General features: G+C 37.0%; 1 protein-coding gene across 2 annotated transcripts in view; it reads right to left on the bottom strand.

The window, feature by feature from the left end:
• YES1 (YES proto-oncogene 1, Src family tyrosine kinase) overlaps positions 1-25,013 on the bottom strand; it is a 50,367-nt gene that overhangs the window by 4,039 nt on the left and 21,315 nt on the right. Inside the window, exons 1-11 of one of the 2 annotated variants that reach the window (XM_079300290.1) lie at positions 13,853-13,874; positions 12,839-13,111; positions 8,618-8,717; positions 7,875-7,973; positions 4,845-4,948; positions 4,503-4,652; positions 4,135-4,290; positions 3,686-3,865; positions 1,408-1,484; positions 926-1,079; positions 258-389 (exon numbers count right to left, since the gene is read on the bottom strand). In XM_079300290.1, coding sequence (XP_079156416.1) covers positions 258-389; positions 926-1,079; positions 1,408-1,484; positions 3,686-3,865; positions 4,135-4,290; positions 4,503-4,652; positions 4,845-4,948; positions 7,875-7,973; positions 8,618-8,717; positions 12,839-13,103 — 1,417 coding nt within the window. In that variant the 5' untranslated portion in view covers positions 13,104-13,111; positions 13,853-13,874. Of the gene's footprint in view, positions 1-257; positions 390-925; positions 1,080-1,407; positions 1,485-3,685; positions 3,866-4,134; positions 4,291-4,502; positions 4,653-4,844; positions 4,949-7,874; positions 7,974-8,617; positions 8,718-12,838; positions 13,112-13,852; positions 13,875-25,013 lie in introns of those variants that run through there. The other variant, XM_079300289.1, reaches the window with a different exon arrangement.

Raw genomic sequence — 25,013 nt, 5'->3', positions numbered from 1 at the left:
AGAAACATATGGATACCACTAATCTGAAATAAACTGTCAGTCACATTTAAACTGCTATTATTTAAAACACTTTAAAATATGCAATATTTAATCTGAAAATAAACCAAAGTATCTTTGTGAACAAAGGAACCAGTGAGGTGTGACTAAGTTTGTGTCTCTGCTTGTCAACTGTGGGCTCTGAATGAAGGGAAAAAGTACAAAAGGTAACTTCAGAGGTACAGAACACAAGAAAGAAAATAAAAGGATATTCCTGTTACCTGGATATGGCACTCTCCCCTTAGTTACCAGCTCTGTCAGTAAAATTCCAAATGACCACACATCTGACTTGATTGTAAACCGACCATACAAGGCTGCTTCTGGAGCGGTCCATTTAATTGGAAATTTAGCTCCTACAAACATTGGAAAGACAGTCACAATTTTCCCTTGCCAATCCACAATTTGCTTACACTTCAAAATATTTTGAAAAGAATAATGCACTAAAATAATTTTTATACTTTTCTTTATTGATAAAATTCAAGGTGGTATAGTATTTTGATATTTCTCAAACCAGGACAGCAACTACTGGCTACAATACCTGGAAGCACTAAAGGCATCTGAGAGTTTAAAATATGTTTCAAAAAGTGAACCTGATGAACAGCTTCTCTGGAATCTCATCTCTCTTCAAACTGGAGCATGTTTTAGCTCCCAAAAATAATTAAAAATGCTTTTTGAAAACACAAACTGCCCCATTAACTTTGAACACAGGAAGTTTACTAAGATTACACTGGGGCAAGGAGCTCACCTAAACATAACTGTGAAAGCACAGCTCCATGCATGATCTTTATCCATGAATACAGAATACACAGGCATGTTCTGCTAAATGCAATAGTTCTAAGCAATTGAAAGACAACTCATCTTATTAATTAAATAAATTAACTGGCCTTACCTTGTCTTGCAGTGTACTCATTGTCCTCTATTAACCTTGCTAAACCAAAATCTGCTATTTTACACACAAGATTGTCTCCTACAAGGATGTTAGCTGCCCGCAGGTCCCTGTGGATGTAGTTCATTCTTTCAATGTAAGCCATGCCATCCGCAATCTCAAAAAGAAAAGTGTTATAAAAGGTTATTTTTCACTACTGCATACATTTCTCCCAAGCATTAACTACACCCCCTATTTTACCTCCATTCCCATTGTATAAGTATAAGAATTATAGTATAGCAATCAAGAGCTTGGCACTGATTAGTGTGTCTGGCTATGCAGCATCTGCTAATTGCAAACCAGACTGTTTCCTTTCTGACAAATTACAAACCCACAACAGAAGGTGTAAGTCAGAGCAGCATTCAACAGCCAGAGCATTCGATATTTATGTTTAGTTGACATCTGATACCCCTTCTCTAAGCACAAAATAAAGGTTTTTTTGGTACCTGAGCAGCCATGTCGACCAGCTGTGGGAGTTTTAAGTATTTCCCTTCCCCTTCTTTAAGGAAGTCTAGCAAGCTGCCTGTAAAACATGACACATTTTGGGGGAAAAAAAAGGAAAAAAAAAATCAAAAACATTAACTTGATCTGAAAACACCAGTAAGATTTTCTTTGACATTATAATTTCCACATTTATCTCATGAAATCTGTGCTTGAAAATACATCATTTACCAGAATATATGACCCAATGATCATACCCAAAGTTACCTTTGCATTGATAACTAGTTAGTGCAATTCTATCCAAGTGGTTTGGAATCCACTTCAATAATGCAAATATACTAATAAAACAGACTGCTGTTTTTGGCACCACATTAGAATTTTTCCAATGTTGTTATAATCAGTGCTCCTCCTAGCTGGACTTTCTTCTACTGAGAGATTTATGATTACAGAACAAAAAAAAACCTCTATCCCTTACTTATATTTTTCTGCTAGCCCCAATCATATATTAAAGAAATTATTCTGAAATTGTTGCATTTTCTTTCTTACAGAGAAAACTATCTTCATTCTTTCCAATACCTTATTTTCTCCCATTTATATAATGCAATGAACAGAGCATTATATGTGCAGTATCTGAAATCAGTTTCAAGCATCTGTGCTCTGTTAGAACAAGAACCTTTACTTGTGCAGTAAAGCTTTGTCTCACCATAACAGTTTTCCCTACAGGTGGCATTATGTCACATGAGGTAAGAATACTACTCTGCTAAGAAACTGGTGAAGATTGGTACTAATCACTCTTTTCAGACAAAATTATGGTAACAAAATTACAGGTGTGGCCATGGTGGGGAAAGAAACCACTTGACTGTATGTCCTGAAGGAGATCCACAGCAGTAACTCTGAACTAGATTTTTCCAGCGTAAGTTTAGTGACTTGCTGCATTTTTGTACAGTGAAAGTAAAAATGAGGCAGGTCAAACCCACACTGCTGCTGCTGTTTGCTGTGTGTGTTTGCACAGACTTTTTCTGACCTTGGTATGAGATCAAAGGACTGAAGAGCAGCAAAGATTTCACACTGATCTCTAGTAACCTGTCCACACTGCAAAACACAGTTGGGTACTTTGCAGCTTGTACCTGCTTCTTACCTTTGTAAAAGGGGAAATATAAATAAAAATAAATTGTTTTACTAGCTTAGAACAAAGAAGTTCTATGGGTTTTTTGTAAAATGTGAGAAATTTGTCAAGGGAAAGCTACAAAAAGAAGCTTCCAAAAGCATTTTGAATCCGTAATTTAGACAAATTACAATTCTTTACTTCTGCTTTTGCAAGGTAACCAGTTCTAGTAGTAAACTTTGGTTTTCTTTAGACAGTTATAAGTATTTTTTTCTTACTATCTTGCTGAAATCTCATTTCTGAACAATAAAAATGATTTTGCATGGCTGTCTAGTATTATTTAGGAACAAAAATGCAGAAGGTATTTTTTACATTCTTTTTTCCTTTTTACCTTTTAAAACTTATACAACCCTTTAAAAAACCCATCCAAACAGGAAAAAAGCAAACCCATACATTTGTGGTGCCATACTGAACACAACTAGCCACTTCCCTGCTTCTGTATCTTATGAAAATAGCAAAATTTCTCTGAGTTCAACATAAGCTTGCATTTTATAAAAAATGGAATAATTGACTTGGAAATCTGCTGCTTCTTAACACTAATATGCTTATGATGTTTATTTCTACATTCTGTATAAATCTCTAAATCTCTGTTTCAGCAGCAGGGGGAGGGGGAAATGATAAAGAGCAAAGGAAGAAGGATCAAAGACTGAAAACAAGAGGATAAAGGAGGGAGTCTGGGAGGAAAAAAAATGCTCAACCTTTTTAAAATTTACCATTACACTGCTGGGAAAGAAATGCTAAAAAAACCCAAAGCTCAACATGTTTTGTTGTTAGCATGACCTGTCTACAGGCAGGCATAATCTCATAATAATATTGCCAGCTATACTGTTCCATTTAAATGTGATGGACAGCACACACTAAAAACAAGGAGGAAAAAACCCCAATCTTGTGCTTGGAAGATTAGCAAGGCTGCCACAGATGTGCAAAAGAATCATGCCTCTGCCCATAATCTAAATCAGAACTGCTCCAAGTAGGTCAAGTGTTGCTCATTTTAATTTAATCAAAATTAACACTTGTACTCCAGTCAGCTTATACCTAACATTAATTAAACATCTGAGTTATTGCTGAGGTCTTAAATAACCTTTTAAATGCAGTATTTCTAATATCCTGTCCCACACCTTTTGTCATGAATTCAGTGACGATGTAGATTGGTTCCTCAGAAACGACAGCGTACAGCGGAACAAGCTTGTCATGTCGTAGTTTCTTCATGATCTGAGCCTCCTGCAGGAAAGCTTCTGGCATCATTGTACCAGGTTTTAGTGTCTTAATTGCTACTTTTGTGGTTCCATTCCATGTTCCTAGAGAAACAGATCAGGTTTTATTCCCCACTGTATTAGTGAAGAGATTCTTTGCTGAAACTTTTTTGCTTCTGTTTTCTCAGCTAAAAGGATAATCATAAACTAGAACTATATTGAATATCAGTTTTACCATTACATGCATGATCATAACTATTATTTTTTCCTTCATTTCTTTATGATAATATCTTCTCATATCCTGATACTGATTTACTTAAAATACCATTAAAACATCCCAGGAACAACTGCAATGTGTCACATTAAACTCTTACCCATCCATACTTCACCAAAACATCCTTGGCCCAATTTAACTTCCAGCCTCAAAGATTCTCTAGGAATTTCCCAGGCATCTTTTGCTAGTCCCTGCGTTTGTGGTTTCACAGTGGGACAAACAGTTGTTAGCTTATGACACAGCCCATCGGCATGTTCTGGAAAACAAAAAATAGTTAATAGCTTCACAGTTAAGTAGGGGCAAGACTGTAACAAAAGTAACATCTTAATGTTGATGAAAAAGAACTAGTCCATTTACTTTTTGTTGAAATCAGAAAGTAATTTCATAGTTGTAAATTTTAAGATTATAAGCCAGGTAGTCCTTCTTCCTCACAGTAGGCAACGTTGGGACACTGAAATTTGGGCTTACCTCTGTAGTGTTTCACCAACTTCTGTAGAGATTCAAATTGTGCTCTGGTTGTGATATAGTATCCACCATTGTCAAGCTTCCTGATTTTGTAGTGTTTTACATTATCACCTCTGACCTCATCCCAGTCACGTATAGAAAGGGAATAAGCACCTAGGAAAAAAGTCACATACTGGTTCTTTACCAAAATACAAAAAAGTATTTAACATATCTCCCCAGCTGTCATTGTACACATACACGGTGTGCACATTCATGTGTATCATAGGATAGGCATAAAAATCTTCACCTTGGTGTTGGGGAGAGCAGGGAATGGAAGAGAGGACAGATACACAGACACATACATACCTTTAGTGGTTTCACTCTCTCTTACTAAGAAAATACCACGCTGGTTCCCAGGATTTAAAAGTAGCCTTTCAGCATCCTTCCTGCCCATCTTACCAAAATACCACCTAGAAAATTTAAAAGGAAATGTGTAAATAAAATCTTCCTATGCTTTGGTACTCATATAAGCAAAAGATTTAGAAATCTCAAGCCCTGCCTGGACTACTAATATTCCAAAATAGTTGCTGGGCTACAAGTATCCCCAGGCAGATACAGACCAACAAAAGCAATGGCATCTATATAATCACAGTATTAAGATGACCTATTTCCATATGACTCTCATTTCTATTATTTACAAAATATATGTAAAGAGTCCTGTATCTGCAAGTATTATGGTTTTCTGCTGGTTTAACAACAGACATCAACTGTTCTTAACACTGAAGGAACACCCTCCTCAGGCTAAGTTTACAGACCGAGATGAATCAGATGACACACTTTGGTACCACATTCAACACTACAGCAGCTTAAACTCCCGTCTTTAAAAAGTTTTGGTTTTATGTTAGAAAACAATATGTAATGCAAAGTGAGTGTGCATAATTATCACTGGATGATAGGCTCATTCAGGCTGGAAGGACCCTTGGAGTTCTCTGGTCCAGCCTCCTGCTGCAGGCAGGTTCAGCAGTGTTATCAGACCTAGTTGCTCAGGATGTAGTCTACTTCAGGCTTCAAAAACTTGAAGGACAGATCACCTACCTGGGCAACCTGTACCCCTTCCTGGCTGTCCTCAGGATAAAAAGATTTCTTATATTCAGCTGGAAACTCTACTGTTTCAATTTCTGTTGCCTCCCATCTTTCTCTACCTCAGCAGAGAGAGCACTTTTTTCTACTGATCATTTAGGAACAACCCTATGGTAGGTGTCATTCACTTCTCTGTAACATCCCAAATTGCTGAATCATTCTGATACCAAAAAGAACACAAATGTTTTAAAAGATCTGCATTTTTCCTTGCCTTCAGCTCTTTCACAAAAGAGCTTTTTCTTCTACATTTCCAAAGCATGTTCATCCTGATGAACAGCCTGCACACAGCACTGTCCTGAGCCAGTGATAATTTTAAGGTGCCTCTTCAGATGAATCCTCAGACTTTGGAATAAGACTTATTTCTATCTAGGTTTTATTTTTATTAGATGCTTTGAAAGTTACAAAGTGACGCAAAGTATAAATTTCAAGCATTTTTGTCTGTCACTGTCTTATCATCATGCTAATTTGGCTTCATGAGTGATGGGAAAATTAGTACTGGAAACTGCTGCAAGACAATGGCTTTGTGGGTGAAACATTTCTGGGGAAAAAAAGTAGATAAAGAGGGATTACTTTGCTGGCCATGAACAGAATGGCCTGTGAAATCACATGGAAATTTGAAACTTATTCTTACATTTTATTGTATTTGCAGTTTGAGTGTTGAAGGAGATATGCAAAGTTAGAAATGGATATGAAAATATACACACTGGACACAATTTGGATGTAACATATAATCTTACAGAAGCAAACTTGAATCTTAGTTCATAACTTCACATGAAAATGCCTCTTCCCCAGACTAAAACAATTTATAAACTATATTGTAAAGTGCTGGTTTATTTCACTACTTATAAAATAATAGTAGGATTGAATTGCTTTCTTTTTTAGAGACAATTAAACACTTATATTATGGTGTCATTAAAAAAAGCACACAAATAATATGGATCCTGCCACAAGCAGTTTCTGTTATAAATGCCTCTAGGCTTTGAAAAGGCCACAGACAACTTGGGGCTCTGTATTGCATTTGCAAATCTAATTGAAGTCACAACACAAAATCTATACACTATCAAAGCACAGGGCTAATGAACTCTAAAGCAAATGAACTGCATTCCAAATACTGTGGGGATATTTCATAAAATTAGCATTGGTTATTTAAAATAAACAGTTTTTAAAAGCTTCCTCATTCATCACCCTTCACACTCACCTCCAGTCATCATAAAAACCTATGACAAACCCCCCCACTCTGGCCAGTGTTCAGGAGCTAAACTTTCTTTGAAAAAGGCTATAATTTTCATTTTACCACCACTGCAGTTATAATGACATAAACTTGTATTGCACAGTTAAAAAAGATAAATATTTGACTTTTTTTTCCCAAAAAATAAACAAAAGTTAAGAGTTTTAAACCCAGATGAAACTCAAGGGTATAAATAACAGAGCACCTTTGATGCAATCATTTTTTAATAGCAAAGAGAAGTGAGAGCAGCAGCAGCAACATGCTAATGTCTCAGCTTGAAAATCAGATGTGCAGTAGCAAACAGAGAAGTAAACAGATCACATATCAGTGAACTGCTGATTAGCAGTATCATGTCTATATATTGAAACAAGAGCTGTGCAACTTTATATTTCTAATACAACGAATACAATCCCCTGGAATAACCTAAAACTCTACTCCATCCTATGGGTTCCACAGTCATTTTATGTGATCATCTAAGCACTCCAGGATGTTAATAACAGATGCAGTAAGTATAGTTTTCCAAATTCTTAGCAAGCCTTAGCATACCAAACAATTCTGTCACCAAAAAGTTATTACAGATTAATAGACTAGCAATAATTCTGCACACAAATACTTCTTTAGAATTTATGGTTAGGTCATACCAAGTATATAGCAGATCTTAACTCAGGGCCTGGCAAGCAAAAATAAGGATAAAAACCTAGAGTTGATGGCGTGTGAACTCTTTAGCTCAAGTCCATCCATTTTTGCTTTATATGGTACACAAGGTGTGCCCTTCAATTTTTATCATTATTGAATTATTTCATCCTTTCTCCTTTAGCCCTGCATGTAGCAAGCAGGCATAAAACACTGCGTGTGTGCCCACCACATGCTTACTAATAATTATACCTTTGATATAATCCAAATAGCACTGCTATCCTTTCATTAATAATATTTTCCTACTCTACCCTTAAATGTTACATACAATGAATTTAAAAAACAGTATCACCACGGGGTATAAAGTGTATAAGATTGACAGGATAGTGTCTTACTCTTCTGCTTGAATGGAGTCTGCAGGAGCTACATAATTGCTTGGGATGTAGCCTGTCTTTCCCGTAGCAATGGATCTTGCTTCCCACCAGTCTCCTTCCCTGAAATGAAATATCATTACCTCTTCCACATGTAACAACACACCATAGCACCTGTAATGCACTCACATATGAAAGGTAGGTAAATTTAGGGAACATGTTATTTTAATTATGAGGGCATCTAAACTAGTTTGTGCTGCACGTACACACATCTTATGTTGTGAGCAACACAAAAGCCTCTTAGTGGAATTTCATATTTTAAAGATTTGGGGCTTTTTTTTTTAATGCAAGACCAAAATGCTTTATGGCAGAGATGTGTAAATAAACTTCTGAGTTGTCTAGTCTTCATCAGCCTCTCCAGATCAGAGAGCAACTCCAGGTGCAGAGTCTGAGATGGAGCAGTACCTGTCCCTACTTTTGCTTCCCCAAAGGGGGTAGCTGTGCCTTGCTGGGGCAGGGAAGGGAAGGAAGTCACCCAACTGAGAAGAGGCTTGGGGCTACCACAGTTGCTACAGTGCTGTATCTGCACCCAAACCCTGATCTCAACCTGAAAAGTTATTGTTTTAGCAGTGTTATGTATTTTAGCCCCATGCTTGTTGAATATTGAATGTATTAAAAAAAAAAAAAAAAAAAAAAAAAATTCAAAAAGAATTGAGGATCTAATTATTCCAAACAATCCAGTGAGGTATGTGAATGAGAACACTTACGTGTTATTTATTATCTGGAACCGTTCACCTTTCTTAAATGAAAGGTCATCTGTAGTTCTAGCTTCATAATCATATAAGGCCACAAATACAGTAACACCACCTTAGGAAAAAGAAAAAAAAATCCAGTATGATAAAGCAGTACTGTTGCAAAACTTGATTTAAGTACTTGTCCATGAAACAATTAATCAGTTTTGATTTCAAAGCAACTAAACACTCCAGGTTGCTTTTCGTTTTGGAAGACAGATGAATAACCTACTAACTTCTAAGGACAGAGCAATGCCTATAAACAGACATTCTGCAAATATGCTTCCACACCACAAAAGGCCAGTAGACACATGACTGGAACTACATTAATAATTCCAGAACTTATATACAGAAACCTGCATGACGCACCATCAGTAAAAAAAACCCGTTAGCTTCTTCATTGCTTCTTGTTAAGAAATGCAGTTCAGGAAGAACCTACATCACCACAGCAGTGAACCATCAGCCACTAATTTTCACAGAAGTTCCTGTTGCACTTAGCTTCAAAAAAACTGATGAATTCCCAACTTTTTGAGGTTACACATCAAGACCTACCCAAGGAACTGAACCAGAAATAAAAGTAATCTCCTGGGGACAGACATTCCTCTGCTTTAGCACTGATGATTTTTTTGATTCCACCAAATCTCTGCCTGTGAAGCAGACCTGCAGCTGAGAATGATCCATCAGTGCATTACTCCAGAGAACACAGGCCAAGACAGGTCACATGAGGAACAGCTGCACTCCACCACCCCTAAGGAATTCCCTTTCCCACCCCACCTCTGGTATAGGGCATGCTGTCGAACATGTCCCCCTATTAGGTCAGATGTGAGAGGTGGAGGTAGGAAAGCTTCCACACCTACTAGCAGGAAACCTTTTTCTATACTTCAAAGAGCTAATCTATAAAACTGGGAAGAGGAAGAAGAGGGAAAAGAGAACAGGCTGTTTTACAAGCTACTTGCAAAAATAAGGAACCATGTACCATAACTAGGAGAAAATTATAATAGAAAATCGCAAATAGACAATTCAAAAAGACTTTTTAAGCCCTAGAAATGCTATTTCTTACTCTGATGAACATTTAAGAAGCCTTATGACCATCCAAGCAATAATATATTTTCAAATGCATAATAGTACATCTCTAATATGCACATATACATATCAAAATATACATCAAAGTCCACTAAGAGAAACATGTTGAAAATAATTTCAGATCTTACAATTAGCATAATAATGATAGAAAGGAAGAATACATAATACAATGGGGACAGTCTATATGCAATGTTTTTTTGCATTGTACACTTTCTGACATAAGAGCTCCTAATCACCTAAATATTTTCATTTGATTTAGAGTCTTCCTGTGGTTAAAGTCTCTCAGCAGGCCTCAGCTGGAAATGAATTTATAGTTCCACTAGGAAAAACAGAACAAAATCCCCACAGGAGGTTAGAGTAATTGAGGTTTTTTTAAAAAGTGTGATTTATGAACTGAAAACGAATTAAAATATTCATTTGAAGTTAGCAGTTCCTAATTTAAGTTAAAAATCATAACAACTCTACCAATTTTTTTCTTTATTACTACATTATTTTGATGGCACAAACTGATATGTGGAGCAAGAAAATAGTGAGGGTACAACCTCTGTTTATATTCACACAAACAGAAAGCAAGTGTTATGGAAATAAACCATCCCCAGAGCTCTTCAGCAGATGAAAACAATATATACTCTCAAGTCACAATATCAGAAAAGTTTTTAACTGCATATAAAGAAACTCAGAAAACTTCAGCTAGCATAAAACCTCTTTTTATTCTCAGTCACAAGTGCTATTTTTTCATAGCAAAGAATAATAAAATACTTGAAGAGGACATCAGCACAGACTGATTAAACCAAGATACTGTGAAATGGTATTTCAAGCTGTTACAGCTGTTTTCTTTGTGAACCACTGTGAGGATCTGGTTTAGCTGCTGAAGTCTGTAGACACAAGACTTCCCTTAATGATTTTCCTTTTATTAGATCAGTATTCCATCCTCTAATCTATGACTGATTTTGGAGAGAAGATTTTACCCTCTTGCTCAGCATGGGGATTACAGAGCACTAGCACAGCTTCATGGAAGGCAAGAACAGCAGTCCATTTTCCTGGTTTGCTTTGTAGCAATATTCTATGAATTCAAAGTATCTGAATACTTAGTAACATGTAATACAAGAGCAGTGTGACTAACTCAGATTTCTTCTTTTCTGCTCTAGAGGAATAAAAGATGGCTCAACTCTTTTCAGCCTCACTACAGGCCACGATGACAACCATATCATCCTCTTGCCACACATCACTGATCAACTGGGTAAGTACTACTGACACTTACATCCTGTTTGACAAGCCCATCTATTCTCCTCTCTCATGAAGCAAAGGGTGACAGAATGTGATCCAGTGTTTTATTGGTCACAAATACAAAAAGCTTACAGCAGATGAAGACTGTCATCTCACTCACTCACAAAAACACGCAATTTTGGTTGATCTGAAAAGCAGCACTGAATGTACCAAATAATTGTTAGTGCAATTTTACTTAGGTATATATTTATTTTTTAAAATGTGTGCTTTTTTGTGGATAGGATGGTTTTACAGAACTAAGAGGAATAATTTCATATGCAGTATCATTTTACCTAATTGCAAAACAACGGGAGCATTCACACAAATCAGCCTGCCTGCTGACAACTGATTTCACACTGATGAGATATTAAGACTCTCTCTTGATGAGAAATCTCTTTTGTTGACTCTGGTTCAAGATATAACAACCAGCAGGAACAGGAACAGACAAGAGAACATCCCTTCTGGTCTCTGCAGCAAAGGATTTGTGGTAACCCAGTGGGGGGCTACATCTCTGATGTCTGGTTATGCTGAGGAGTGCCTGCATGCACTGCTGGAGCTTCCTACATGACCAAAGAACCAGATTTAGTAAGAAGAAATATGCCAAGGTTCTTGAGGGAGTTGAAATACAATAAATACAGCAGGGCTAATCAAAATAAAGGAATGCTACCCTTATTTGATTGCTGCATGTGTTCAGCCAAAATGGGGATTCAGAGCTGACTCATAAATGACACAGGCTAGATGTTCATTTTAATTATTTGGTTTTTAATGCATTCCCAAGAAAAGAACTATGAGGTGATGATTACCTGACAATTCATATTTGGTTTCCTGAATTACTTAATGTCAAGGTCAGAATCATGAGTCTCAAATTACTTGTGTTTAAAAGACTTTATATGCCACTGGAACAATGTAAATGCTTAAGCACTGTAATTGTGCCAACATTAGAGGTTTGTGGGAAAACCAGAAATAGATTAGTAAGAAATTATTTACTCTGTTTTTTGAAGTTTTTATACAGAGCTTCTAGAATAGATTAGTCTGTCTTTTTACTGTCTCTCAAAAAAAAAAAAAAAAAGTGTAAATCACATATTCCTCTCAAAAATATCCAACCAAACTACAAAATTAGTTATGTGGACAAAATCAATATTTTTGTAAGTTTTAAGATCTTGATATAAAGGTGGGTTTATAACATCAAATGTGCATGTTGCTTTAAAATGCTGTATCTTCTATACCTCAGCCAAGGAGGTCTCTGTGTGTTGTAAATTCTATTTTTACATTTTCCATTTTGGTTTTAATATGATCACCAACAATGTGAATTCTGCTCTTTCATTTCGCATGTATTGTTCCCACAGTAAATTACATAGAATATAATGCAAATCCTGTTTAGCTGTATAAATTGATTCAATGTTGTATTAATATAACTTAAAAGTACTAAGACTTGAAATCAGTAAAAAACACCAGTTTCCTGAATCTGAAGTGTTTTTCACTTTATACAACTCTCCAAATTTAAAGCCATTATCCTATATCCTTCCAACAGCTTAAAACTTCTCACTTAATTGTATCAACTATTCCCATTATTGTCTTTATTAAGTCTTAAATTTCTCTGTGCTGAGATCCTAACTGTCTGCACAAAAATAAAAGCCTAAACACACTCAACCTTCATGCCCCAGCCACTAGTGACTACTACTCACTACAGGCTGAATTATTTTCTAAGCAGTAAAGATATGGAAAATTAGGAAATTTATTTTAAATTAGCAATTTATTTTTGTGTGGCAAGGTGTCACAATTTTTTGACTATGACAGTCAAGCAGCTATAATACTAAATATAATAGCATCATTTAATGTAACACTCACCTGTTAAAGTACTAGGATATGTACTTGGCACAGCTGAAAATGAAGATGATGCTCCTCCAAAGGGTGTCATTCCTGAAGACCCTCCAAAAGGAGTCATGGAATGACTATTAAAGTTGACTGCTGATCCCTTTATTGACGGTGACTGTGTTGCTTGGCTGGAATCTGATCCATAATGACTGACATGGGAAATAACAGGTTCTGGAGCATTTTCAGTTCTGTATTTCATGGCTGGGCCTTTACCTTCTTTGCTTTTAATACACCCCATGGTTGCTTCTGTGAGAATGAGAAAGAAAAAATAAGAAAAACAGTTCGCCTTCATATTGTCTTTAGATAGCTAACAAAGAATATTCTGAAATAATTAATCCAAATGCTAGTTTATTACTGTTAAACCCTATGCAGAGTGCAAACTCTGATGAAAAAGTGTTCTGGAATAAAATCTAAACTATTACCAGACAGGGAAGCCCTAATTATTTTCCCTTACAACTTCACATAATAACAGCACATTTGGATTATTCTTCATCCTGGTTACTTGATGGACTGTAAATGGCAACAAAGGAAAAAAAGGGAATCAGGCAACAGATGAGGAAAGGACACTGGAGTCTGCTATAGCAGGATGGAGGGGGAAACAGATGTGACAAATCCAGAGTCAACTATAGGAAGCAATTATACAAAGAAAATGAATGGGGCATTCCTGCTTTCTTTTTTAAGCATCTGTGCAAAGAAGTCTTGACTAAACAGTGACATATTTAAAGACACAGAGAAATTTTCATCCATTGCCAGCCCCCAAATACATCTCATAAACAAACCCCAGATATTCACAGCCACAGGATAGGGTTAAGCTCAGAATAACTAAAACTACAGAAAACCCAAGAGTAATTACAATATCCTAAGGGATTTAGAAACGGAACTGTGCCCAGACAGGTGACAATTTATAACCCTGATGGCCCAGGGCTGCCACCAGCTCCCACTACAGGCAGACAGTGCCAGAGCTGATTACCTGGGGCCACCTATTACCTGCTGCTGAAAGGAATCAGAGAGACCTGTCGCCAGCAATTAACACCGACTGAGCCTTAAGAAGTCACCACCTGCCATTCATCACGTGGTGACAAGTGGTAGCAGGCATTTTCTGGCTTACCCCAGCTGGAAAACAAATCAGGAAGAAAACAGCAGCATCTATTAGATGCAGCACTAGTCTGGCATTGAAAGTCCTGCATTATTTGCAGGAGGGGGTGTAAAAATCTGCTTTGACTACAAAAGTAAAACCTCTATAGACACAGGAAATCAACTACTCCCCATTCTCTAATGAAGCAATAAAAAAATACACAGCAGGAGTCTGAAAGCATGAAAACCACACATTTTGATAAGTACAACAACAATTTCATGGACTCTAACTATGTAATGTATGCCTAATTCTTTTCTTCCCTCTCAATTCCTTCTTACCATGTTAACTATTAGACACAGAAATATGGAACAAAGTAAATTTTCCTGAACAAATACTGCCTTAATATAGTCAAACTGAGAGAAAATAATACCCTCAGTATAACTAACCATTACAATAATAAAAATACTGTAATTTCCTCAAGAATCATGAATCAGAGTTCCTGGAAAGAACAAGGTCCACGGACAGTGAAACACCCTATAAAATTTAATGCTCAAAAAGATTAAGTATATTCACCCTGTTATTTCATCCCCTAATACTGCAATGTCATTAACTGATGCAGAAACAAGCAGCAACAAAGTCAAACAACTGCCCTTTTATAAATCACATTAAAGGTTTTCCACAGAATAATGAATCATCACAAAGAGTACCTTTTCTATTACTTTTACTTCTTACACAATTAAAGCCAACTTATTAACCATGAACAAATGTTAATAGAGCAAGGTTGAATATATGCATAAGAATGCAATGTGCCTAAATACTTTACAGAAAACACCTTACTATCCACATTAGAGAAGTCAGTTATTAATTCACTATAGAAGTCAAACATCCAGAATCACATCCTTTTAATTTCTCTACCACTGCCAAATAGACACTATAATCCAAAATACTTTCTTTTGGCCATGTGGCTGCCTATTGTGAATTCTTGTCTTCCTCTGAGATCTAATTGACTGTTTTTAAAAAAACTTTAATCAATGTTTTCTTCTAGCATTGAATAAAAATCCAATCACCTTTACAAAAATACCTTTTCTAGTAGCACTGATTCCTTGCCTTTGGCTGGAAGTTAAACACACAATTCAAAAGTCCAGCACACTATTAATGTTAATCAAGTAGATGAAAAGGAAGTACAGAGACAACTGTTCAAATGTCTATCACAAATACTTTTCCTTCCTTCTGGCATTTACCTAACTTGTAGCAGGCTGACCTCAAGATTAAAGAAAAACAAAAACAAAAACCCAAAAAAGATAGTAAACAATTTACCAAGTCCGGTAAAACTGCTGGATTCTGCCCAAGGAATTGCTGATTTGATCAAACGGCTGGTAACTACTATCACCCATATGTTCTCACTGCTAAGATTGTGTTAGCAGCAAGAACTTACTATTGGTATGCTTGAGGGTCACAAAAAAAAAAGCCTTTATTGAAGACCTCAATTCATTCTAGAAAAACAGAATCAGCCTCTCCTTTGCTTCTCCCCTCCCCAGCCACTTCACTGTTAAGGTAATCTTCTTTCAGGGGTTAAAGAGATTAACAGCAGAGATTCAATCAGCACTTCAAAGAGAAAGACATTCAGAAATAAGCAGACAAAAATGTAAACTACTTTTATAACTGCATACCCACAAAACAAAATTGAGCAAACTTCTTAGCTTTCAAAAGCAAATTAAAAAATAAAAAAAAACAACGTGCAAACTGCAGTAAAATTCTGTATATGCATTTGTGAGAAGGAATTAGAGGCATGAGGGAAGATGACAAACCAAGAGTGAGTAGTAAGAAAACCCTGACTGCCCATCCTGTGGGGGGAAACCCCCAACGACTTAGTACTGTTTGGTCTTGTAATAAACTGCTGGATAAAGAACAAAAAATCCCTAAGCAGCTGGTGTGCAATGTTGGATTTCATTATTCTGGTACTGCATTTGTTATCAAAAATGTATGTAACTTAAAAAACTTCACAACTATTTTTATCAGACTTTACCTGGCCAGAAAAGAACATATTAAGGAGTACATTTTAGTAATAAAAATCAAACAGCTCTCTTTCTGATGCACTGAATGCTTTAGAAATAGACTGAGACAGGAAATTCCTGTTTGCACTGCACAAGTCCATCTATTTAAAGAAAGCTAGCCCAAAGTACCTTCTTCACAAGCCACTCACTGACTTTCCACTAGTTAAATCCTTATTTCACACCAGACTGGTGTCTGAGACAATCTACTGGACTAACTTCAGCATCTTGTTCTTTGAACAAACATTGACCTATTGATTCTGATCACTGTGCCTACACGTTTTGGGTGGGAGAGGGTGGCACTCAGCTTGCTGGAGATCTATCAGGAAACCAGAAAAGGCAGAAAGGCATGAACTGCAAACCCAGCTGTCTTGTTCTGCCTTCTAGATGAAAACAAACCTGTGTTAAAAAGTTTTCAAGCAGAAACAGAAGCTAAAATGATCACTGTTAAGGACAGTTGCAGGTTAACAGGATGCACATAGAAATCAATAGAAGTATAACAGTACTCCAGTACTCTCAGTAAGAATCAAATGAGATTTTAGTAGCATCTCACTGGATTTGTGCTTTTTGGAGAAGTCATATAAAAGGCAACAGTTAATTGTCATTCAATACTCTACAAGCATCTCAGACAATGAAGAAGACCCTTAATAAACACACTGACAAGATGAGAGCTCCAAGAACTGTCAACGTTGCCCTCTTATCTTCCCAACTCCTTTTTATAGCAGAGTGCTAGATCACGAGAAAAGCTTTCACCAACAATTGGAAAGTATGGCCAGTAGTCTTTGTGTTGGTTTTTTTCAGCTTTCCTCTAAGAATGAGCTACCAGACCAAGAGAACAAGTTTTTCATCTAAAGCCATTAAATGTTAGCATATTGACAAATTCCCTCAGAGTGTCTGCAGTCTTGTCCATCCAGCCAAGAGAGGTGGATGTCACAAGGAAACCATTTATTTATCCAATGTGTCTTTGCTCCCTCCAGTTGGTAGTTACAGAAGTTACTCCTTGGTTCCTTGGGACACAGGATCATTAGGAGTGGTTCAAGGAAGGTCTCCTCTTGGCATGAAGGAAGATTAGATAAAGTTTTCATTGACATAAGTGATTCCAACTGGCAGATAAACTGTTCCAGCCACATGCCTTAGAGCAAATCTACCTGCAAATGAACTCGAAGCACTGCTCCCTTTTCCTCATATTCTACCCATCAGCACTTTGAGAACTAGGTTTTAGCATCTGAAACCCTGAAGACCAAGGGCTGGGAGAGTCCCATGTTTGTTTCACTTGCTGTAATGCAGTTTGATTCACTATTTAAAAAAAACCCCAAAAAACAAAAACAACAAAACAACTGAACAAAAAGCACCCAAGAAAACTGGTGTGCTTCCTTTTTGGGCCAACTGAGTACTCCTGTGATCTTGATTCTCTGCTACAGTGCAGTCTGTCCCAGTTCCCTTCTGGAGACTTCACCACGAGGTAAGACCCGGAGTGACAGTCACATGTAACAGTTTCAATGTGCCACAAAGTGACAGATGCTCTAGGGCCTTCCTCTCTATTCAACTTCTCATACAAAACAGGTACTGTACCATAACTGAGAGGTACAGCAAAAGAAAATCACTAAAAGAAGGGCAGTTTGCAACATTTTGATTTCATTACTGAAATTATTCATACAGCTAAAAAAGAGTGCATACATGATTTTTTACTACAAAGAGTAAGTCAAGTAGAACAACAAGCAAATCAAGTCTCTTTCCAGAAGGATAAGGCAAGATTGCAAATATTTTCCCACCTAAACATGCAAAAAATCTTCCAACTAAAGAGTAACTCCCCATGCCATATAACATAGAAAAATCACTTGAGGTTCACAAATGGCTAATAAAAAGACGAAGAAAACATTGAAGATTTCCACTGCTACTGTAGCTTTACTTCTCAGTATAAAAAAATAAATTGTTTCTGTTGAGAAAGACATGTCTTCACTTCTGTGAAACAAATGTCTTACAAAAAGGTCTTCTTAACTTTCAACTAAAGTAATGATTTAAAGTTATTAAAATTTCATGCAGCAACAAAGACAGGATATTCTGTGGGAAGTTTGCTAATGGATCCATTAGCTGCCAGCTGTCTATTTGCTCAAACAAGTGTAGAGCTGATTCCACATGTCACTGGAGACACAGAACCTATACTGGCTTTTTGTACACTGGGCAAAAAGCATAGAGCCAAACAGCTGGTTTCAGCTGGTGGTATTGAAAAATCATTTATTAGATGTGACATAGGCTGAAAAAAAAATGAAAACCACTAGTAAAGAGGCTAACAAGTCTTCAGCCAATACTGTAACATCCAGCTAATTCCATCCATCTTTAACAGGTCACTGCTTTGATATGAAAACAAGAGTGAGCTTTCTTGTCTACAAAACAACCTGCCTTATTTATAAAGGACAGTAAACTAAAGAATTGCTCTTGTTCTTTGCACATGCAAAGAATTATGCATGGAATTTTATCATGGCATATAATTTATCTTTTATGAACTGTCATAAATCGCAGGGTTTGCTTATTTTACCATTAACAACCCATGACATTTCAAAGAATGATGTTCTACTGTGTTCAGTTTTATAATTATCAGTAACATTAGTGTAATGAGGCCTTAGAGAGTCTGCATCATTATGCATTTAAAATGCAACTGACATGACCTTGCAATTAACAATCTAATAAGGAGCAAAAACTGAAGATAAAGGAAGAGGCATTAAAAAAAACCCCACTGAAGCAAGCATTTATGTTACTTGAATTTTAATGTTTACAACATATCTTTGTGCAGTTCTACACCAAAAATAACCACAAACCAGTACTATTAGACTCCAGCTTGCCCATACACTAAAATGCATATTTAAAACCATCCTTTTTATTACTAAAGAAATCTGAAATTTTGAAACCTAATGGTTGTACAGACCCAGTCCTTCTTTGATCATGACTATACAAACATATAAAAAAAAAAAAAAAAACAAAAAACCAAACTGGGTCTGCTGTGGTAATGATTTGGATTTCACAGCAGCAGAACAGACCCCAGATTGTTTTCTAATAAAGCTACAGTTAAACCCACTGTAGCAAACATAGGATTCTGTACAGAGGAAAAAAAAACAAGTATAAAAATGCTTTTTAGGTGGCTATTTTGCATTTCAGAGTCAAAATATATTGGGAATACTACATATTTCTATTCTGGTTTGTGTTTTTTATAGGGCTCAGAATTTTGAATATCCTTTAAATTAATGATTGATACTGATCCTTCTTCTGGAGGAAACAGTTAGCTGGTTTATAAGATCACAACAATTATGCTCTGAAGGAATACCAGATTCCAAAATGCTACCTGAAAAAACAAGGATAAGCAGAAATTGGTGAAAGAATAAGGTCCTTCAATCCTTCATTACCTTCTCTATTTCCTGATTTTTTTTTTTTTGATGGAAGAATTTCAATAGAAGTTTGTTTCCTCTGAGGTTTGAATGGCTTACACATGGGAGATTTGCCCAGATGTTTCAGACTTTGAACACCGTACCCATGTCTAAGGATTTACAGCCCTCCCATTTGGATCATCCCAGACAAAGGCTTCTCTACTGAAGAAACACCTACTGTCCTTGTTGGAGCCAATGGGTAGGAGAGGGAACTACTCCAGCAAGCAGCATGACCCTCATATACCAGCACACAACGGGCCCCAGAAATCCAACTGCAAGGTCCCATTGGATGCTAGGTTGCAAAGATGAAAGAAAAATTTACTATGGCAAATCAAATCAAATGTGGAATTAGGGGTTATCTATGAGGCAAAGTTAGGAGAGAGGAGAACACTCTCTTTTTCATCTCAGATACATTCTTCCTTTTATCTGGACCAAACATGTAGGATCTCCTCCCACTCACTCAGTACCTGGACAGCTGAATCTGTAGAGGTACAGACTCGTGCACCTCTAAAGTGCCTTTCACTTTAGAGACAGGCAAAGGCTCCAACAGCATACTGGAGACAATGACCATATCATGGATGATATGTGCTTGACTCTGCAAAACACACATGCTTATAAATTAGTGGTTATTTATAGTCAGTTTCACCTATGCTATCTAGGGCAGTAGGTATGCTTTGAGCAGATGTTATATGTAAGAAAACGTGGCTCTTCCAATCAGACTAGGAAGTGGCCAAGAATGACAGACTAGAGGCAGATGAAAGCAAGCCTACTGTAATTTTAAACAAACTTTTAGCCAACTAAGATTTAGTTTAGTATTCTGTCTTCAGTAGTGGCCTTTGCCTCTAACCAGGAGTTCTACCTTCACCATGGGCCTTGGACTGTCCTTTTGTAAAGAGCCACCAGCAGATGCCTTGGAACACGAGACAAGCAGGATGAGTGCAGGCTGCTCTGACCTCCACCAACCTATAACTCAGAAATTCCACTCAAAGACAAAGGACTCAGCCACCTGAAGAAAACTCCAACAGGAATGTCTCACCTTATGAATTTAACCAATGTACTTATGTTGATGCAACATCTGCACACGATTTGCATTCTAGTATGCCTTCAATAGAATTGTTTTATACCGGTTTAAGTCAGAATAATCTTATCGAAGAAAATAGAAGTAGTTATTACTATAATGATATTGACTTAAACCTCAGAAACATTCTCATCTAGACAAGGCTCAGGAAAACCCACAAGGGGTGTCACAGCCAAGGCCAGGACTAAGATGCAAGTGCAACTGCAGCAGCCTGACTTTTAGTCTGATACAGCAGTGCAAGGCTTCCTCATCCAAAATGCTCAAGCATCTGAAAAAGCTCATTCCCACCATCAACCTCCTTGTCTTCCAGCTGCTCACAGGAGCAATCTCCACTTCAGCTGGAAGCTGCATACCTTGTGTGCAAGACAATGGAAAGCACAAAGGAAAGAAGTTGCTGGGTGGGAAAAGAAAGTTTGTTTGCAGGATGTATATTAAATTTTGAGTCAAGTCAACATATTTTTTCACTTTCAGAAAGGGTGAAAAGGCAGGCAATGCAAAATACAAAACACTGGTGGGATAATTTCCTTTATTTCAGCAGTCAAGATCACAAGGGAGAGATAAACTAAAATATCAATTGCAAAAGTAGTTTTATGTGATGAAATATATAATACATATACATGAGACCATTTAAAAAATTTAGAGTTACAATGTCTAGCCATACAACTTCAAGCCCTTACCACACAAAGACATTTTCTGTGACAACAGATGATACCACAGACAAAACAACCAATATATTGTCTAGACAATATTACTGCTGCTCTATAATCTTGAACATTTAAGTATATAGTCAATAAACGCAGAAAAGAAAAATTCTGTTTTTTTTTTTAATAGCGTAATGGCTATTTTCATTAAATTGTAAATAATTACAAGTATCTAAAAAGCTAAAAGTTTGGTGTGTTTAAGGAGTCTGGCCAAAAGATTGTTTCAGATTCTAAGGCATGTCATACCTTGTCAAAGATATCCAGGATATTTTAGACAGGATGTAGGAATCAATTTATAAATAGAAATATTTTGTTTTCATTGAATTTTATTTGGAAACAACAAACTTATGCCTGATACCATAGACCATTTTCATACAATCAGTTTTCAGATATTCTATTTAAGTATATTTAAAAACAAAAAAACTATCCAAAAGTTATTTAAAAACAATTTAAAATTTTGTTTACTAAAGTAAACTAACATTGCTTTCTGGGTCTCACAGCATGAAGCATGCAAAACACCTTCCCAAGGGACATCTGCCTTACAGAAAAAAGCAACACAAAACTTAAATGGTGTTAGAAGAACAAATTGCATTTTTGTTCTGAAAAGATAATGTAAGAAGCAATTTCTGTGAATGTTCAACTATATGAACTACATGTGAAAAATGGACTACAACATTTGCAAGCTCCCAGAAATTCAGAGATACTGAAGTTCTTATGAATCATTTTCATCTTGTCAGCTGGGCATACTTTAGGATGACAGAGAAATTCAATATCAGCAAGAATCCTCTTGCAACTTCATTAGTCAACTTAGAAATATAAAGGAAAGGAACAGTTGCAGCAACTTAGAGATAAATCAAAGACCCTATAATATTATATCCACCCAAATGACAGCACACTGATAAGAAATCTCATGGAAATTAAGACATTATTTGCTGTGTGATTGATACACTGTACTTTACACATTCCATTTGCACAGCCCAGCTCTACAGACATGAATTTCCCGTCTACTCTTTGCCAAACACCCCACTAAACTGAAAGCAAATTCTCCTTTATTCTCAATGCTGTTTTATCCTAATATACTTGACATGATTACCATGTTAAGAAAAACCACTAATTAAAGTGTTTAAGTCCATTACTGACAAAATGTTGCAGCTAATTTATTCAAGGACCGTATTCCCAGACCTCTTTCAACAATTAGCTCTTTGCTGAACAACATGATTTCAAGAAGACAGCTGGAAAATATCAACCTTTGGACTAAAACAAAAAGTGAAAGTATGTATAAACAATTACAAACACACATGTATATTGTTCCTCATTTATCAATAGCTGGTGTTTTTCCTTTGTACATGAAAAAAAAAGAGAAAAGTACAATTAAATTGCAAAGAAATTAAAAACAAAACAAACAAAAAAAATGACACCTGCTAAATAACAACCTTATGGAAAGAGCTGGACAATGTTTTAACTAAACAAGAATTATTACTCTAATAGCTATCATTAGTGCTGTTCTATTGCTTCTCTACTGACAGATATAGAAGTGTTCATAGGCAAGAAGACCAGGAGAAATTATCTTAATTACCATATCAGGCATCTTGCAGGATAGAGGCCATAGGGCTGCCCTAATTTAATTTTTCCTTTTATGGTCTTGAATGTACATACATACTCAAACTCATTCAAAATGGAAAGCTCACCCACAGTCTGCACATTTCTACAGAAATGCCCTACAAAGTCCTACATTTTGAGCACAATGACCACTAAAAGTACATACTTTGCATCCCATCTGAATTTAATACCAACATCCAGAAAAGCCCTTTGCCTTGGAGCCCTACCATGACCCTGCTCCTGTTTCCTGTGTAAGGAAAATCACAGCTCTCAAACCTTCCCTTTGACAAGACTCATGCAGCCCCCCTAGACTCCAGTCTATCAAGCAGCTCTTCAGTCACTCAATCACCTCATTTTCTTCAAGATCCCTCAGTTTTTCAGGAACTTCCATTAACAGTGATCACTAGGAACAGACATGGCATTCAAGGTAGGGGATATCCCTTAATTCTTTTTTCATATGATCACAGAATGTTTTGGACTGGGAAGGATCTTCAAAGATCATCTAGTTCCAGCCCACATGACCCTGAGCAGTGGTATCTCTATGCAACCTGGCTGGGAACAGGTTCAGTGATGGGACATCCACAACAATTCCAAGTGATTTGTTACAGTGTCTAACCACCCTCATACTGAAATACTTGTATCTGTAACAAGTTATGGTCTTCCAGTTTAAAACTGCTACCCCTTGATCTGTCACTATAGGCTCTGGTAAAAGTCTCTCTCCATGCTTCCAACATACTCCATTTATGTACAGAAAGTCCACAACAACTCCTCTAGGAGCCATTCCTTCTCCAGACTGAAAATCTGAACTCTCTCAGCCTGTACTCATAGGAGAGATGCCCCAGACCTCCAATCATCTTGATGGTCTCCTCTGGACCTGCTCTCACACTTCTACACTGTTCTTTTGTTCGGGGTGCCAGAGCTGGATGCAGCACCCCAGGTGAGGTCTCACCAGAGCAGAGCAGAGAGGCAGAATCACCTCCCCTGATCTACTGGCCACATTTCTTCTGATGCTGCCCAGGATATGGTCAGCTTATGCCCAATTTTTCACCCACCAACATCTATCTTTTACTTTGCAGGGCTGCTCTCACTTAATTCCTCCTCCAGTCTGTATTGCTATTAGAGATTTCCCTGACCCAGGAGCAGGACCTCACACTTTACCTTGTGGAAAATGATGATGGTTCCCTGGGCTCAGTTGAGATCTTTAGTATTTATTTTGACAGCAGCCTTATGATTCTTAGGTCTTTTTCAGCACTGCTCTTGAACAGAAGTTTCCACATCCTGAAAGCATGGTGCATATCCTTCTTGCAAAACGTACTATAATAATTCTTCTGTATCAAACAGACATGAGGCTCAGTTAATACAGGTAACTCCTAACCTGGATCTGTGAGAAAAATTTGGAAAAAAACCCTCAAAAGTCTATCACTCATCTGAAAGTGGAGACACCAGGACACAGTATGAGTCTCACCATGACCCTAGCCAGCCTTTCTCATTAGCCCCAATGCTCCATTGCCTTGTTCATCATCTGCCCTGCAAGCACCTGCTCTGTGTTTTGCAATGTGCATTGATCTCAGCCATGCAGCAGTTCTAACCTCCAAGTTCATCTGCTTCTGCAAAACAAAGACATTTCTGCAGTGCCTCAGCAAGCACACCACCACAGGAAAACACTGACATTCCTCTTGCCTTTGTAAGCAGGACTGGCTTAATATGTAGGTTAGACCCACTTGTCCTAAACAAGGGCTGGCTCCTGCAAATTATGTGTATCCTCTGTCTCCAACAGAAAAGTTTTGTTCCAAATGTGGGCATTTCACTAGTGATTTCATTAACTTGTTACTGGAAAAAAAATAAAAAATAAAAAATTCATTCTTTGCTTTCTAAAACCAGGATACTACCTTCCCTTACATTCATGTTATTTCATTTGCTTAAGGGACCAAAATATTCAACCCTTTCCAGCTCCAGACTAGCAATTAGAGAGACTTGTACCAAGTGTACCAAGCCTGCAATGATGGCATGTAACAAGAAACCACACAATGTTAGCTTCCCATTCTGTTTGCTTTCATTTCAACTCGCCTTCTACTGATTTTCACTCTATCACTTAAAATCACTGAAAGGGCTTTACACAGAGTTCATAAAAGCATTTCTGCAAAGCATGTCAAAGATAAACTTTTCCTGAGGGTGTTCTTACCTGATGGAGTGAAACAGAGGGAAACCATTTTAGTATTTCCTGT

Source organism: Erithacus rubecula (genome assembly GCF_903797595.1).
Source record: "Erithacus rubecula genome assembly, chromosome: 3".
Classification (NCBI taxonomy): domain Eukaryota; kingdom Metazoa; phylum Chordata; class Aves; order Passeriformes; family Muscicapidae; genus Erithacus; species Erithacus rubecula.
Note: the sequence above shows the minus strand (reverse complement) of the source record. Positions and strands in the feature narration are given on the sequence as shown.